General features: G+C 42.7%; 3 protein-coding genes across 3 annotated transcripts in view; 2 read left to right on the top strand and 1 right to left on the bottom strand.

Moving 5' to 3' along the window:
• Nucleotides 1–7,521, top strand: part of hid1b (HID1 domain containing b) — a 12,525-nt gene extending 5,004 nt beyond the window's left edge. The window contains exons 5-19 of the mRNA XM_031842915.1: nt 975–1,081; nt 1,697–1,813; nt 2,478–2,697; nt 2,789–2,845; nt 2,929–3,069; nt 3,432–3,522; nt 3,619–3,770; nt 3,936–4,014; nt 4,339–4,503; nt 4,581–4,802; nt 5,323–5,471; nt 5,552–5,635; nt 5,720–5,811; nt 6,626–6,784; nt 6,890–7,521. Of these exons, the coding sequence (XP_031698775.1) occupies nt 975–1,081; nt 1,697–1,813; nt 2,478–2,697; nt 2,789–2,845; nt 2,929–3,069; nt 3,432–3,522; nt 3,619–3,770; nt 3,936–4,014; nt 4,339–4,503; nt 4,581–4,802; nt 5,323–5,471; nt 5,552–5,635; nt 5,720–5,811; nt 6,626–6,784; nt 6,890–6,953 (1,899 nt within the window). The 3' untranslated portion in view covers nt 6,954–7,521. The remainder of the gene's footprint in view (nt 1–974; nt 1,082–1,696; nt 1,814–2,477; nt 2,698–2,788; nt 2,846–2,928; nt 3,070–3,431; nt 3,523–3,618; nt 3,771–3,935; nt 4,015–4,338; nt 4,504–4,580; nt 4,803–5,322; nt 5,472–5,551; nt 5,636–5,719; nt 5,812–6,625; nt 6,785–6,889) is intronic.
• Nucleotides 7,522–7,846: 325 nt separating this feature from the next.
• Nucleotides 7,847–12,006, bottom strand: LOC116380469 (proton channel OTOP3-like). Its single transcript, XM_031842385.1, has 7 exons — nt 11,052–12,006; nt 10,842–10,978; nt 9,654–9,712; nt 9,384–9,538; nt 8,534–9,219; nt 8,274–8,438; nt 7,847–8,185 (listed from the first exon to the last, which is right to left on the bottom strand). The coding sequence occupies exons 1-7, from the start codon at nt 11,419–11,421 to the stop codon at nt 8,015–8,017; spliced, it is 1,743 nt and encodes a 580-aa protein (XP_031698245.1). The 5' UTR covers nt 11,422–12,006; the 3' UTR covers nt 7,847–8,014.
• A 1,624-nt stretch (nt 12,007–13,630) lies between these two features.
• The window catches only part of ush1gb (Usher syndrome 1Gb (autosomal recessive)), a 5,226-nt gene continuing 3,239 nt past the window's right edge, over nt 13,631–15,617 (top strand). The window contains exon 1 of the mRNA XM_031842394.1: nt 13,631–13,917. Within this exon, the coding sequence (XP_031698254.1) occupies nt 13,754–13,917 (164 nt within the window). The 5' untranslated portion in view covers nt 13,631–13,753. The remainder of the gene's footprint in view (nt 13,918–15,617) is intronic.

Genomic DNA, 15,617 nt, shown 5'->3' with positions numbered 1-15,617 from the left:
AGAGAGAGAGAGAGAGAGAGAGAGAGAGAGAGAAAAAAAAAAAAAGAAAAAAAAGGGGGGGGGGGGGGGGGGGGGGGGGGATGGGAAAACTGATTCGAAGAGGAAGTGAACAGATTCGTTGTGCTTAAATACTTTGTGTAGGAGGAAATGATCTGTGTTCGGGGCGTGGTCCCTGTTCTTGAACTAAGTTTATAAAACTCAATTTATGTAACACTGACATTAAAAAACCAAAGTTTACCCAGTGGGTTCCAACCAGGCCCAAGAGAAACCTAATGTACTGGAGACTTCAGCGAATGAATGCCTCCTGGGTTTGTGTGGTTTTGTGTGGCACGGTGCCCTTTGCTGTCAGTTCACTTATGAAGAACAATGGCAGCACCTCGTCAGGTCTATTCATGACGCTGTAGTTATCGGTGCTGAGGTGTCGCATGCAGATACTGTCAGCTTAGTCCACTCGTTGAATCACATGGTGGAAGGAGGTGTGAACATGTCTCCGTTAGACGCTCACATTAATGTAACTTAAGAATAAATCAATGTGTCTCCAACTGCTGAATAAGAAGTCTGTTCATCAAGATTAACTGTGTTAAATATTACATTTAAATACCTTTGTTTGTTTTGGCCGATGACATTTTTGTTCTTAAAGTTTTGTCCTTCAGTGAAATGCATCAGGTGCCTTAAGACAATTTCTTCACTATATATATATATATATATATATATAAAATAAGCTAATTACAGATTTTGTTACATTTCCGTCATTGATTATTCTGTTATTCTGTTTTTGATGAATCTATAAAATGTCAGAAAATAGTCCAGAAATATACAATTTATAAGTATAGAATATCAGACTAAGGGTTCAGGGCTTCGATGACTTAATACGATTAATCAAGTATTGGTCCAAACAGCGTGGACCACAAACAGCCACCGGCACCGCTCAGTCGTCCCCATGACATCATGTCTTTATCGTTTATCTGCTGCAGGACTCGCTGGAGGACATCCGGTCCATAGACAGCTGTGAGTACATCTGGGAGGCCGGGGTCGGCTTCGCTCATTCGCCTCCTCTCAACTACATCCACGACCTCAACAGGTGAGGCTTGAAGGTGAAGGTCGAAGAAATTACTCTGCTTTTACTGTTTGTGTGTCAGTTTGTCTTGTTAGTGGGATTTGTTTTTTTAATTTCATTTCATTTTTTAATGGAATTTGGTAGAAAAGTGAGCGATCACGGCAGAACAGATGACCAGTTTGCCATCATGTAGCTGCTTTATCATTAATTAATTATATATCTATATCTATATATCTATAGATATAGATATATCTATCTATCTATCTATCTATCTATCTATCTATCTATCTCTCTCTCTCTCTCTCTCTCTCTCTCTCTCTCTCCAACCAGAGGAGTCGCCCCCTGGTGGACACTAGAGAGAATGCAGCTTTAAGAGACAAAGCATCAGCTTCACTTTTCAGAACCGGAGATTTTCCTGAGCTAGACTCACAAATGGACTGAGTGACATCAGCTTATTGCAGATATGTTGGCTGGCTACATAACAACAAATGCCAAAGATGCGCTTTAAAGATAAGCACCGGTTATACAGTTTGTCCCCCAGAGAGCTCTGAGAAGTTGACTTTAGTAGAAGCTAACTGTGTGTGATATGTAGTAACTTTTCTGGTAACCTCGGTCCGTCCTGTCTTCCTGTTTGTTCAGGACGGAGCTGCTGAAGTTGCTGCTCACCTGTCTGTCTGAGGCCATGTACCTCCCTCCGTCCTCTGAGAAGAGGAACCTCAATCCCTGGGTGTCCTTCTTCTGCTCCTCAGAGAACAGGTAACACGAACATGTGTCCCCAGAATCATCTTTACTGTGGCTTCCTTTGGAGATGCTTCCTGAAACATGACATTGTATTTGCATCTTTTACTACAAAGAGCTCTGTGTTTTATCATCATTTTTATGCCTCCATGCTGGTGGCGGGTGTAGGTGTCCGTCCGTCCTCCATATCTCATGAACACCTGGAGGGAATTTTCCCAAATTTTGCATAAAAGTCCACCTGAACTCGAGCATGACATGATTCGATTTTGGTGGTCAAAGTTCACTGTGATCTCACAAAATGCATTTTTTTTTGGCCAAACAAAATGATGAAGTGATGATATTTTGGACAGACATGGATGTAAACTGCAACTTGACTGGTTGGCGGAGGCTTACCACCATGAGTCGGTCATCTAGTTTATTAGGAGAATATTAACTGTAAATATAAATATTAACCGCAAAATTAAGTTGTCTTTTCAGGACTGTGGTGGCTGGACAGTGAGAGGACAATGTTAAAATAAAATAAAAAGAGGGCGACAAAAATAAGAATAAATAAGTCCCCAGTGGAAAATTGTTCCCTCTGCTCTGCATTAACCTACACTGTTAAGATATGACCCCCTCCCCTCTGAACACAACTCAGTTAACCGTCCATGCGTGACCACTCCTTTCCTCTTTCTCCTGCCAGACACGCGCTGCCTCTGTTCACCTCCCTGCTCAACGTGGTGTGCGCCTATGACCCCGTCGGCTACGGCATCCCGTACAACCACCTGCTGTTCTCCGACCACCGGGAGCAGCTGGTGGAGCAGGCGGTCCAGATCCTTATCGTCACCCTGGAGCACGAGGGCGGGTCGGCCGCCAGCGCCGCCCTCCAGGCCCTGGACTCCTCCGCCGTGGAGGAGCAAGAGGTGAGAGGGAGTTCATTATTATTATTATTATTATAATGAAATCACAGACGCTTATTCTGCATTTTAAAATCCTCTCTTGTCTATTTTTCAGCCAGCTGGACCTAATAACCTCTTTGTGAATTATCTCTCCAGGATACACAGAGAAGAGGTGAAATAAAGCGAAACTATTCAGCGTTGAATACAGGATGATACTGTCAGACGTTAAAGTGTGTGTTGTGTTTTGTTTGTCAGGACTTGAGCTTCATCCTGAAAGGTCTGGCTCGGCTGATGAACAACCCTCTGGTCCAGACTTACCTGCCTCATTCCGCCAAGAAGATCCAGTTCCACCAGGAGCTGCTGATCCTCTTCTGGAAGTTCTGTGACTTCAACAAGGTGTCGAGCTCGGTTTATCTATGAATAAAAACTCTATGAAACCACGAAGCTACAAGCAATAGTACAGAAAAGTCATCTCTCCATCTCTTTATAGTTTAGTCTGTTAGCAACATTCTGCTGTAGCTTAGCAGTGATGGTCGTGGAGGTTAGCAGAAGCTAAACGTGCTAACATTTAGCATCACAAGCCGAGTGGATATCTCCAACTCTCAGCAAATCACACCAAACAATCTAGATTGATAAATAGCACAACAGGTTATTTTTATTTTTTATTTTGGGCTGAACTGTCCAGTAAAACAAACCATGTTTATATTCTATAAACTCAAATAAATGCTTATTAAGTTTGTGTTTTTGTGTGTTTTTAGAAGTTCCTGTTCTTCGTGCTGAAGAGCAGCGACGTGTTGGACGTGCTGGTTCCCATCCTCTTCAGCCTGAACGATGCCCGAGCAGATCAGTGTGAGTCATAGCGGATTGATTATAATCCTGTTTTGTGCACTGCACATTGAGACGTTAACTAACACAAAAGCATGTTTTTTGTCTGTGCATCTGCAGCTCGTGTGGGCCTCATGCACATCGGTGTGTTCATCCTCCTGCTGCTGAGCGGAGAGAGAAACTTTGGCGTTCGTCTGAACAAACCATACGCTCTCCGTGTCCCAATGGACATCCCCGTCTTCACGGGAACCCACGCCGACCTGCTCGTGTTGGTGACGTGACATTTATATTTTAGATTCTTTCTTAAAAAACCTGAAAGAATGAGTGGACTTCTGATGTTGTTCTGATATTTCCTGTTAATATCCCCCCCCCCCCCCTGTATTTTCTTATATTCTGTGAATGAATCCATAACTCTAAATATTCCTTTTATGTTTAAGATCTTCCACAAGATCATCACCTGTGGAAACCAGCGGCTGCAGCCTCTGTTTGACTGCCTGCTCACGATAATAGTGAACAGTGAGTGTCACACATTTAAAAGTTTACAATGTGCTTTGACAGACAAAGCAGCAAAAGCAAGGCGATGAAAACAGTAACAGAAAGCTCAGTGAGACAGTCGATGCGATCAAAATAAACTAAGAAACAAATCAAATGAAATGTAAAACATTTAGTAAAATCAGCAAATAAAACAGAAAAGCGACGACGTCGCATAAAAAACAGTCTGTAAAAATGTTTTTTACGAAGTGTTTTAAAAGAGATTACTGATTCAACGTCAGTTGCAAGATGCAACGTCGCCCCCTTGTGGTTAAATAAGTGTTTTTAAAGCCTCCTGTCCTCCAACAGTCTCTCCTTATCTGAAGAGCCTGTCCATGCTGGCGGCCAACAAGCTGCTCCACCTGCTGGAGGCCTTCTCCACGCCCTGGTTCCTCTTCTCCTCCCCACAGAACCACCACCTTGTCTTCTTCCTGCTGGAGGTCTTCAACAACATCATCCAGTATCAGTTCGATGGTGAGAAACACGAGACGAGGTGAAGTCAAAATAAACACCTGTGATGGTGCCGGTCCAACTGAAATCTCCCCTCACAGGTAACTGCAACCTGGTGTACGCCATCATCAGGAAGCGTAACGTCTTCCACCAGCTGGCCAACCTGCCGTCCGACGCGGCGTCCGTTCAGAGTGCGCTGCAGAGGAAGAAGAAGTCTGGGATTTCTAGGAGCAACTCTACGGAGACGGAGTCCAGGGACAGCTCCAGACCTGCAGGTCCTGCTGAGCCCGGAACACTTAAAGCCAGTTTAGAGGCCACTCCAGGTACCAGTCTGCATACACTAAAGATCTGCTTCGACTGAGCGAGCATGAACGGAGGCGTTTTGATGTTGTTTGATTTAAGTAAAATAAAAATGTATTTTAAAATGTTTTGTGTTCTTGCATACATTTATTAATATTGTTTTCACTTGAATTACTTTAATTAGAACAATGATTATAATTCATGATAAAAGATTATAATTTATTACAACTGTGAGAATTATGAGTCAGTGAGTGACCAGCAATTATGAAGTATTATGATGCTTATAAGTCATTATAAAACGCTTTATAATGTATTTTTATTCTTGTTAGAAAGCATTATAAGTATTTATGAATAGAGTGCTTATGATTATACAGAGCTATAGTAGATTATAATTATGTTTATAATGTATTTTAGACATCTGTTAGCTACAGCTGTAATGTACAACCTTATCAGAGCCACCTCTCAAGTCTGCATGAGGCAGCGGTTTTCATGACAAATTCTTCCCTGCAACATAAAAAGAAGTCTTCTCTTGCGTTCCGGTAGTACTCGATAAGATAACGGAGAAGTCCCAGGTGAGCGTGGACGGCACCATGGTCACTGTGTCCCACCCTGACTCCCCACAGACGCCTGCCGACTGCAGCGCTGCGGCTGCAGCCAGCGACACGGAGTCCAACTCAGAGAGAGACCACGAGGTAAGACGGCCCTCACGCCTGTCTCACTCTCTGCTTCTGTCTGCAGGTAAAGTGACTCCCACATGCTTTTATTTTGAAAGGTCTTCCACACAGAGTCAGAGGCGGCGAGGGGTCGGTTCTCGAGCGTGTCGTCATCGGCAGCCTGGAGCGCCAAGACAGACTGGGTGAGTAGAAGTCTTTTTATCCTCCCTTCTGTATTTACTCCTCATCTCTTGGTCGCTCCTCCATCGTGCTGCTCGTGTTCTCAGGTGTTGTCATGGAAAGCCAAACTCCCTCTACAGACCATCATGCGGCTGTTACAAGTGCTGGTCCCTCAGGTGGAGAAGATTTGCATCGACAAGTAAGAAGTGATGCATCTTTTATTCTTTTATTCCAAACATCTTTGTTCAGGGGTAAATGGTAGATTACAGTTTCCTTTGGTCTTGTGACCACAGATAATATAATGTTACTGTGAGGAACTATTAACTGGTTATGAAACAGTCTCCGGCTAATACTGATGCCTCTATATGACATTCATAAGTAAACAAGACCACTATGAGGAACTTTTAATATCATGGTGGTTCTGTTGGTCCCTGTGGACTAAAGCTGTAGTTTTTCTGAGCACCAGACTCTCGTTAGAAAACCTCTCATTTTACTGCAGCAGGCTCTGACAGTCTGCCCCTCTCAGTCCTGGTTCTGGTTCTCCCGTTGCCTCCCTTCCCTCTAGTGGGTCCAGCAATACGTCCTGGGTCTCCAGCAGCGTGGTGTCGGTGTTGGCTCAGAGAGGAGAAGCTGGAGGACCGGTCTCTGCAGGAGGATCTGGGTCTGTCCACGGTGGACCGGTCTCTGCTGGAGGATCTGGGTCTGTCCACGCTGGACCGGTCTCTGCTGGAGTCTGAGCTGAAGGAGTTTCTGGTGAACCTGCATGAGTTCATCTGGTTTCACCAGAATCCGACCTGGTGGCTCCGATGACGAGCATCAAGAATACTCTATAGAAACAGACCATCTTCTCTCTGATGGTCTCTTTACTGATGGAGGTCAGATAGAGGACCAGGACTACACTGAGTCTGGTTCAGAACCAGTTAGAAGTTCCTCACAGTAACTTTAAGATAATATTGATTTGTGCAGCTTTATTCATTCAGATTAACTGTTGTTGTTGTTGTTGTTGTCCTCAGGGGTTTGACAGACGAGTCAGAAATCCTGAAGTTCCTTCAGCACGGCACGCTCGTCGGCCTGCTGCCCGTCCCTCATCCCATCCTCATCAGGAAGTACCAGGCCAACGCCGGCACGGCCATGTGGTTCCGCACCTACATGTGGGGCGTCATCTACTTACGGTAAACACACCGAGCACCAGCAACCGGTTTATTTTACGTGTTATATTACGGAAACTAAAAGCAGTCTGATAGATGTATTTTCAAACTGGTCCTCTCTTGCCGTAGCAACGTGGATCCTCCAATCTGGTACGACACGGACATCCGGCTCTTTGAGATCCAGAGGATTTAGAGCGGCTGTTGAAGGTGTCCGGTTCACTTTGTTCTCCTCACAAACTCAACAACATCATCTGCTGTTTTTTTCTTCTTCACTGAACTGTGACCGGAGGAACATTTCACCGTTTTCTGGTGTTTATTTAAAGAAAACAAGCAGCGAAAGATCTTGTACTTGATTCATCCTGACAACTGTCAGGGTTCAGACAAAAACAAATGTCTAAATGTGTCAAAGCACTTACTACTGTGCATCACATACAGCCTGTATTATGAGCAATGCCAAATGGTCATTAAATTTGACATAATCATGAAATGAAGTGATGTTTATTGAACATTAATTTATTCACCAAACTGTGAAATACATTTCTCTGTTGCTTTGTGCACAGAAGCAACAGGAAACAGACAAACTGCATTTAACAAATATTATTGTATGCTGTACCACTAAAATATATAAGTGGACGTGGTCTCCATGACTTCACCCGTTGGTTTGTGGACCACAGTTTTGAAGCCTCGAGATCGGCATCATGGCCGAGCCCATCTTGGTTTTTGTCCGTAACCATCTTGGATATTCGACCAGAAGTGACACGAGAAGGAATGAATATTTGAATAAAACATTTTTAGGCTACCAAAATGTTACAATTAACTTTCATGAAATGAAAACAAACTGAAAGGGTTAAAGTTGTAAAACAAAAACATGGACAACTCCCTAAAGCATCCCCTGCTTTATGGTCTGTTTGACTCTAAATGGACCATAATGTACTAAATGAACATCATGCTGTATTGAAGAAGACTTGAAACTAGAGATTGAGACCATAAACTCATGTTTACAATGTTTACTGAGGTAATAAATCAAGAGAGAAGTAGAGTCATTTTCTCATAGACTTCTATACAACCAGAGGAGTCGCCCCCTGGTGGACACTAGAGAGAACGCAGCTTTAACACACGAAGCTTCACCTTTTAGAACCGGAGGTTGACGCCTCATTGTAACAAACAGCCTCAGAGGAATCTCCTCACACTGTATAAACCAAATCATTTATGTTTTTCCCCCCCAAACATTTTTCATATCATCTACTTTAACAGTCACGCAGAGATGAGCAGCTCCATTAAAGCTCCCACTGAGTGCATCCTGTAGAAGACGCTGAGCGGCTGACCCAAGTTCACCAGAACAAACCAAGCCGAGAAGCCGAAGAACTGTTTCCCGAGTCCGTTCTCAAACTGAGGATGGACTCCGAACGCAGGGATGACCCACAGCTGCAGTAAGAGGGAACATGGGCGGATTACGAGTGCAGAAAGAAGCTTGTATTGCTGCATGAATCGCATAATAAACACAGGATATTACCATGACGTTAGACAGGATGAGGAAAGCACAGATTTCTTGTATCGCTCTTTTGGTCCAGGGGTTTTTCCCATCATGCTCTATGGCAGCAGCTGGCGCGTTCCCATCCAGCAGTGAAATATTCGTCTTCCTCTCTTCTTGTATTGGGACTGCAACCTTTTTCTTAAGCTGTGGGGCAGTTTATCATTCACACACATAAAAACCTTTTTAATGACTGACTTCTTGCTCCAGTTTATAAAAACATCCACGTGACCTGCAGGTACCTTGAATATGCTGCTCCGCTGCCTCTCTTTCTTCTTGGCGAGCAGGCTCGGGTGCCTGTGGAGGCCCTCGATGATGAAGATGTTCTGGAGGATGAGCTCCAGGAGGCTGAGGAGGGAGTAGGACAGGTCCAGGTTCCCCAGGGGCCCGCTGGTCCCCACCGCCAGGGCCGCCACCAGGGAGAAGTAAGACAGGGCGAGCTGGCCCAGAGCCGCCGCCACCAGGAGCGTCACGTCCAGGCTACGGGTCGGGTTGTGTCCCGCCTCGCTCGCCCTCCTCTCCAGCCTGTGGACCAGCATCCCCACCAGGCAGCACAGGGACATGACGGGCATGACTGCCAAATGGTAGCCGTAGAAGACGAGGAAGGCGGTGGTGCGAAGCCGCTGCCGGCTCACCCAGACCTGGTAGAGGATGAAGACGGCCACTCCCGCCACGAGCGCCAGGGCGCCGAACACGAGGCCGTACACGACGCCGCCTTGGTACACGATGCGGAGGGTCAGCTTCTGGGTGGCGTGGTGGCCGTGACCCGGACTCATCCGGCGGCCCACGTTCTTCCACATCACGTAGACCATGCAGCCGGCCATCAGGTTGAACTCCATGTTGAAGGGGTAAAGGATCTCGAAGCCTTTCCTGAAGGTGAGGCAGGCTGCACTCGCAGCGCACTGACAGAAGGTCGAGTTCATGATTCCTGGAGGCAGGAAACAAAATAACGAGTAGATATCACCGTGAAACTTCACCAGTTCATTACTGACATTAAGACTATTATTTATTGTATTATAAGTTTTCTGAAATGCTATGTTTGAATATGCAAATAACGCATTATCTAATGGTAACTTTTGGTGAATTGATTACCTACTACATCAGAGTTTTGTGCTTCAGAGGAGTTTGTGTTGCTGAAATCGAGCCCGTCTTCTTTTTCTAACTCGATCTCCTCGTGGATCGAGTCCTCGGTCACCGCGTTCAGCCACAGCAGCAGGTCAGCTGACAGGATCAGCATCAACCCGGACCTGCAGCCCAAATACACACATGAAACACAACAAACAGTTAAATTACACACAGCGGAAGCTATAAATGACAATATGTTCATATGTGGAACATGTATTAAAGATGTGTAAGATGCACCTGGTGATGATCTTGTGTCTGTGGATGCAGTCTTTGGAGTGAGCCCACAGTAAATACGACTGCAGAAGAAAAGTAAACAGTTATTCAATAAGAGCATTTACATTACAGTCATTTAGCAGACGCTTTTATCCAAAGCAACTTACAATTCAGAGTATCACATTTCTACACCGTAGGCACAGCTACGGGAGCAATTTTGGGGTTAAGTGTCTTGCTCAAGGACACATCGACATGCGACTAGCGGAGCTCGAACCGCCGACCCTCTGATTGAAAGACGGCCCTGCTATCCACTTAGCCACAATCGCCCACGCCCATTTCTGAGTTGAATTTAAAGATTCATGTATTTTATAATGTAATGTCTAAATGCTGCAGAAAAAAGGTTGAAATTAGTGCAACAGAGACAAATAATGAGCCTAAACGTGTTGGAGTCAAAGCTCTTTTATTTTTGGGGTTATGAACAGAAGTGCTGATTTTACATCTAATAAACTTTAAATATAACTCGCCTGCCAGCTCTCACGTTATTAACTGATATAGTTTTAGTTAATGAAGGTTTATTGAAGCCATCTGTCCTCAATTTTGCAAATTATTAATGAAATTTTAAGCATTAAATTCAACAATTTGTAAACATGACGACACCTGAGCCAATTCCACCCACCGATGAAGACCATGAGATGCAGTTGAGGGCTCTGGTAAGTGAGTTATGATGTTGCACAGATCTTTAGTTCAGTTGAAGAAGTGATTGTAGAGATTATGGGCTTATTAAGGCATTTAAAAGATTATTTTAAGGGACGTTTGTTTGCTTGTGATTCTGCTTTAGAAGCTCTTATTCTTCTAGACAATTTAACATCTGCTTTTTGTCTTTGTAATTTTGTATTTTTGTGTTAATCAAAGTAGATCTAAAATGATAAATCTACCTTTTTCACATTCCTCCTTATAAATGTAGATCTTGTGACCAGTTATGTTTTTTTCTATTTTTGTGCAACTGCATCATCAAATAACTGCAGTTTCCATTTCTTCTCAAAGTTCTTTGTCTCCTCTTATAGCAGCCTTGGTCCACTTATTCCTACATGTTGAGACCGACCAGTTTAATAAAAGCTTCACAAGAGTTCAAGCATCATCAAATGTTGCTCAACGTCTTCCTTCTGTTTTCTTGCTCTTGTTCCATAAAGTAAAGAACATAAATCTCGTTACCTGCAGTGCGAGAAAAGACGCCTCGATGAACGGAGCGAGCACCGTAGCAGCAGGTTTGCACTCCCTCATGCTGATCAAATACCCGACCCTGAAGACACACAGCAGCAGGCTGAAGGCGGCGAACAGCATGAGGACCACTGGACCAGAGGAGAGGAAGTACATCAGTACACGGTCCAAAACTCTTCGTAGTCAGAAAACACAGGAGCTCACCGGTGACGGCGAGTCCCCCGGCGTGGTGGTCTTTATGTGGGCAGATGCCGGGCTGCTTCCTGGCCCACAGCAGGTACCACAGCATCCAGATCAAACTGACCCCCATGAGCAGCAGCATGAACACCTGGGGCTCCTGGTGCTTCAGGCCCTCGGGGTTGAAGGCCTGGCCGGCCACCAGCGCCACTCCCAGCAGCACCACGTTCAGACCCATCAGACCGGAGATCAGACGCCTCCCGCTGGGGGCCCAAACCGACCCCGGATCCAGCTCCGGGTCCTGGATCTGATGGTCTGAGCTGTGAACTGGTTCGACACTTCCGGGTGTTGTCCCCGGGGAGGAATCGGCCTCTGTGACTCCAGGATCTGGATTCATATTTTTTGATTTCTTCTAAAACTCTTTAAATCCTCCTCCGTCTCGTTTCCATTCAGTCTTCAGGGTTTTCTCTCACAACTTTACGCGGAACCCTGCAGCTCAACATGTGGAGGCTTGTGTCATAAAGGTGCAAGTTCTCATTCTGATCCGCCTCCACACACCTACAGGTGTGGCCACGATCCAGTGCATAAATATACCGACACACCTTTCTCAGGGAAACCAACAGGTATCATGTTTGCTTACATTGACCTTTGTTTCACCTGCTCTGCCACTTCAACAAAGTTCATGGACCCAGATGACCTCAGCAGAATCTCCTTTAATCTATAAATATATCTAGATATATATATTGATCTGTCAGTGAGGTCTTTTGTTTATTTGACAAGGACATTGGACATTAATAAATTCTCTCTGTAAATTAGTTTTTCATCTGTAGATGTTATAAAGTCCCACTTAAAAACCAGAATATAAGATTGGTAATTACAAGACGGACAGACAGGCGACAGCGGACGGACAGGGGGAAGCCCAGCAGGGACAGATTGAGGACATTAAGGTGCAGTTATGTTCTGACAGAGCTGGTCCTAATGAACCGTTTCTTTAAATGAGCTTTAAATGTATTTGTCCAGTTCAATATTCAACATTCTAGTTCATCTTTCACAGAACATTCAGACTGACTGAAAGCACTTTTCCTGAGTGGGATAGTAAAGTCCACTCTCGCTGCGGCTCCATTTTACTTTGAAAGGGTTTATCAGCTGGGCTCTGGTCCAGGTCTTGTCCCTGTTTGCTTAAAATCGGCTCCAGGAAGTGACTTCTAAATGTACGTCCCTCTTATCACCGCTGTGATTCAAGTAGCTGCTAATAGTTCAGCTGATAACCGGCTTCAACTCAGTTTCAGTCTCACATTTAAAGGATCATTCAGGTTTTGGATGTTTGAGCCCATTTAAAACAAATTTAGTGTATTTTATGTTGCTTTGATTTTTGTAATGTTGTGTTTCAGGCCGGCACTGGTTTCTATTCTGTCGACTCATAAAACATGCTTGAGTATTAAAATCCATCAAGTCTGCATTATTTTTGGTGAAAGTTGAAGTGCAGACGTTTCATTTCAATCTGCACATGAACTGCACTAATGTAACAAATCATTTATATTTATTTTACAAACACACAGAAATGAATGAAAATCAGTGGAACAGTGGGGAAAAAGTGTGTGCATAAAAAAATACATAAATAAAAGAGCATAACTTATATAATCATAATATCAATAATAATGTACAATTATACTAATATTAATCCGACCTTTGCGCCACCAAATATACGAGTAATAACACTCAACTGTCACAATAACAATAATAATAATAATAATAATGAAGAGCTGAAACTGTGTATACAGAAGTTTTGCATGTTTTAGTGTATTTATTTAGAATGACATCTGCTGATGCAAACCATGCTGCTGTGTTTACATTTTGAATGTTTGTCTGTTGACTTCCACTCATTTACATTTGTTGTTTGAAAATCTATTAGCAGCGAACATTTCTTTGTTTGACACTAGTTCCATTATAATCGTTGAGTTCTGAGGATTATTTGAGGATCCTTGAGGACGATCTTTCTGAAAACACATTTGTTTTTTTAAATGTACCTTTTTAGATAAATATACCTCAAGCAATAAAATGTATTTCTTTATTTTTGGTAATTTGAGAGAACTGACCCTTTAAACGTTGCTTTAGGTAAATGTCAGTTGACCCAAAGATGATGCAAAGTTGCAGCCCACAGAGCACCACGATGTAAATCACTTCATTTGTTTAGTTTTTAATAAGTGTAGCTGACATGACATCTGCCTCTGCATCATGCATGACTTTATCTCATCAGACTGATCTGAGTCATAAACATATCAATCAGTGATGCTCGATGATGTCAGAGTCACTTTCTGTTAGACTTTAATATCGTTATTGTTTCACATGTTTACCTTTACTGTTATGGTGTTTCAGAGAAAAACAACTTAAATGTGATTGTACTTTACAGTATAATTCTGTAAACCACTATTACAGCAGAGTCTACTTTTTTTTAAATCTTATTTAAATCTTATTTTATTTTCAAGTTTTTAAAAACAGTTTTATTTATTTATATACTTTTTTCATTTAATTTTATATTATTTTTCTATTGGCCTACACTATAAAAGGGGGCGGGTCTCATCGTCATAGCCCCGCCCCTACCTGACAATCAGCACGCCGCGTGTTCGTCTCCACTCTTGCAGCCCGGTCGGTCCGTCCGTCCGTCCGGACACCCTCCACAGAACCTCCATGGAACCGAACCGAGAGTGAGTGAGCCGGGGCTTATAGCCATGGACGACCGGTACCACCGGGCGGCCCGGGACGGGTACCTGGACGCGCTGAAGGAGGCCACGCGGAAGGAGCTGAATGCACCGGACGAGGACGGGATGACACCGACTCTGTGGGCCTCTTACCACGGGAACCTCGAGACACTGCGGCTCATCGTGGGGAGAGGGTGAGTCACTTCATCCGGTAACACCGCGTCCGGTGAGGGGGAAGTAACCTCTCTATTTTATAATTATATGATAGAGCCTTATTTATTATTTTGATAATTATGTAAATATATGTAAGTTAAAGTTCACTGTAAATAAACAGTGTTATAATAATAATAATAATAATAATAATAATAACAATAGAAGAAACCTGTCCCCACTTTGCTCCATATTAATATAAAAGTATACTATTAATATTAAACTCTAGATTCCTCCAGCTTCACAAAATAAATATATAATTATATAATAGAGCCTTATATTTTATTATATTATATTTGTATTCTATTATTTTGATAGTTAAGTTAAAGTTCAATGTAAACAAGTGGATTCTTCTTATTTCAAACAAAAACCTAAATAAACTTTAAACAAACTATATATTTCTGTGAACAGAGAGTGTTATAATAATAATAATAATATTATTAATAATAATAGAAGACACCTGTGTTATTAATATAAAATTATACTATTTAAACTCTAGAATCCTCCAGCTTCACAACATAAATATATAATATTGTATATTATACCTCAGTGATCTGCTAATATTCACATGAATGATAAAACAAACATTGTGCCACATGTGTTGCTGCTCCGTCTCTATAATGTAATCAGAGCTGCTGCAGATTAAATGCTTTACATTTGAACAGCCTGATTACAGAGAAAGGTCAGCGTTAATGCAACTCTCTAGTATACAGAGTGATGCATCTGAAGCATGATAACTCTGTGTTTTAATGTCACAGATGTGGCTAAACCATTACAGACCAGAGTGGTGCGTTATAATGAGATTAGTTCATAGAAGCTTTTGCATGATATGATCTGTGCTCTGAAAGTGTATTTGTAAGATAAAACTGAGATAATGATAAAAGTGTTTAGGAGTAGGTATATGTTCTGGTGAGATAAGTCGTGTCAGAGACGTGTTTTGTTGAAGGTTTAGGAGACAGAGCAGAGGGAGGAGGACGGTATGTCATGGTGCTGGTGCTGGTGGTGACGGGTTTATAGGCAGCAGTAAAGTGGAGGCTAGTTGGGTTTGATGCTGCAGAAACAGGAGAAAGGTCACCGGGATGGATGTTGATGCTTCTTCCTCCTACAACGGATAATATGGAGGACGCAGTGCAGAGAGGATGTGAAGCTATAAAGCTCACAGCAAAAAGTAAATGAGAACAAGAAGAGGAGCAGGACATAACTCACTTTATAGACTGTTTTTTGTGCTGCAAATATTTTCCTACAAAAACATTTTGTTTATTCAACAAAATAAGACAAACTTCTTATGTTGCCAAATGATTTAAATGACTAGATATCTGCTTTTAAGAATACGTAAACATTCCAACTTCAGGTACTTGCAGGTCTGGATTACCGACTGGGCGAATTAGGCAACTGTCCCAAAATGAACAGGATTATTTGATTTGCACCACGAAGGCACAAAATCAACTAAAATGAGTCCTTTACTATTACCTAATTAATTAAAGATTAATTAATGACTTGTCTTGTAGAGCTGCGTTTGAAAAATGTAGTATTAAAGACCCTGAGAAGTAGAAATATGTATGTGTAACATTCAATGTTTATGAGTAAATAAGGAACAATCAAAGTTAAATAAATAAACATCCCCAAAAAGAGGATGTGGAAGTCAAAGCTTCATGTGTTAAAGCTGCATTCTCTCTAGTGTCCA

The sequence above is a fragment of the Anarrhichthys ocellatus genome, unplaced genomic scaffold (assembly GCF_004355925.1).
Source record: "Anarrhichthys ocellatus isolate YVR2014 unplaced genomic scaffold, GSC_Weel_1.0 scaffold4, whole genome shotgun sequence".
Lineage (NCBI taxonomy): Eukaryota > Metazoa > Chordata > Actinopteri > Perciformes > Anarhichadidae > Anarrhichthys > Anarrhichthys ocellatus.
The sequence above is the reverse complement of the archived record's forward strand: the minus strand, read 5'-3'. Positions and strand labels throughout refer to the sequence as shown.

What these genes read in the sequence shown, in the direction of transcription:
- LOC116380469 (XM_031842385.1), bottom strand. Translation starts at nt 11,421, where the DNA reads ATGAATCCAGATCCTGGAGTCACAGAGGCCGATTCCTCCCCGGGGACA. An exon ending in CGGGGGACTCGCCGTCACCG is followed by an intron (nt 10,979 to 11,051) that starts GTGAGCTCCTGT and finishes CCTCTGGTCCAG; the next exon opens with TGGTCCTCATGCTGTTCGCC. An exon ending in CGTCTTTTCTCGCACTGCAG is followed by an intron (nt 9,713 to 10,841) that starts GTAACGAGATTT and finishes TTTCTTCTGCAG; the next exon opens with TCGTATTTACTGTGGGCTCA.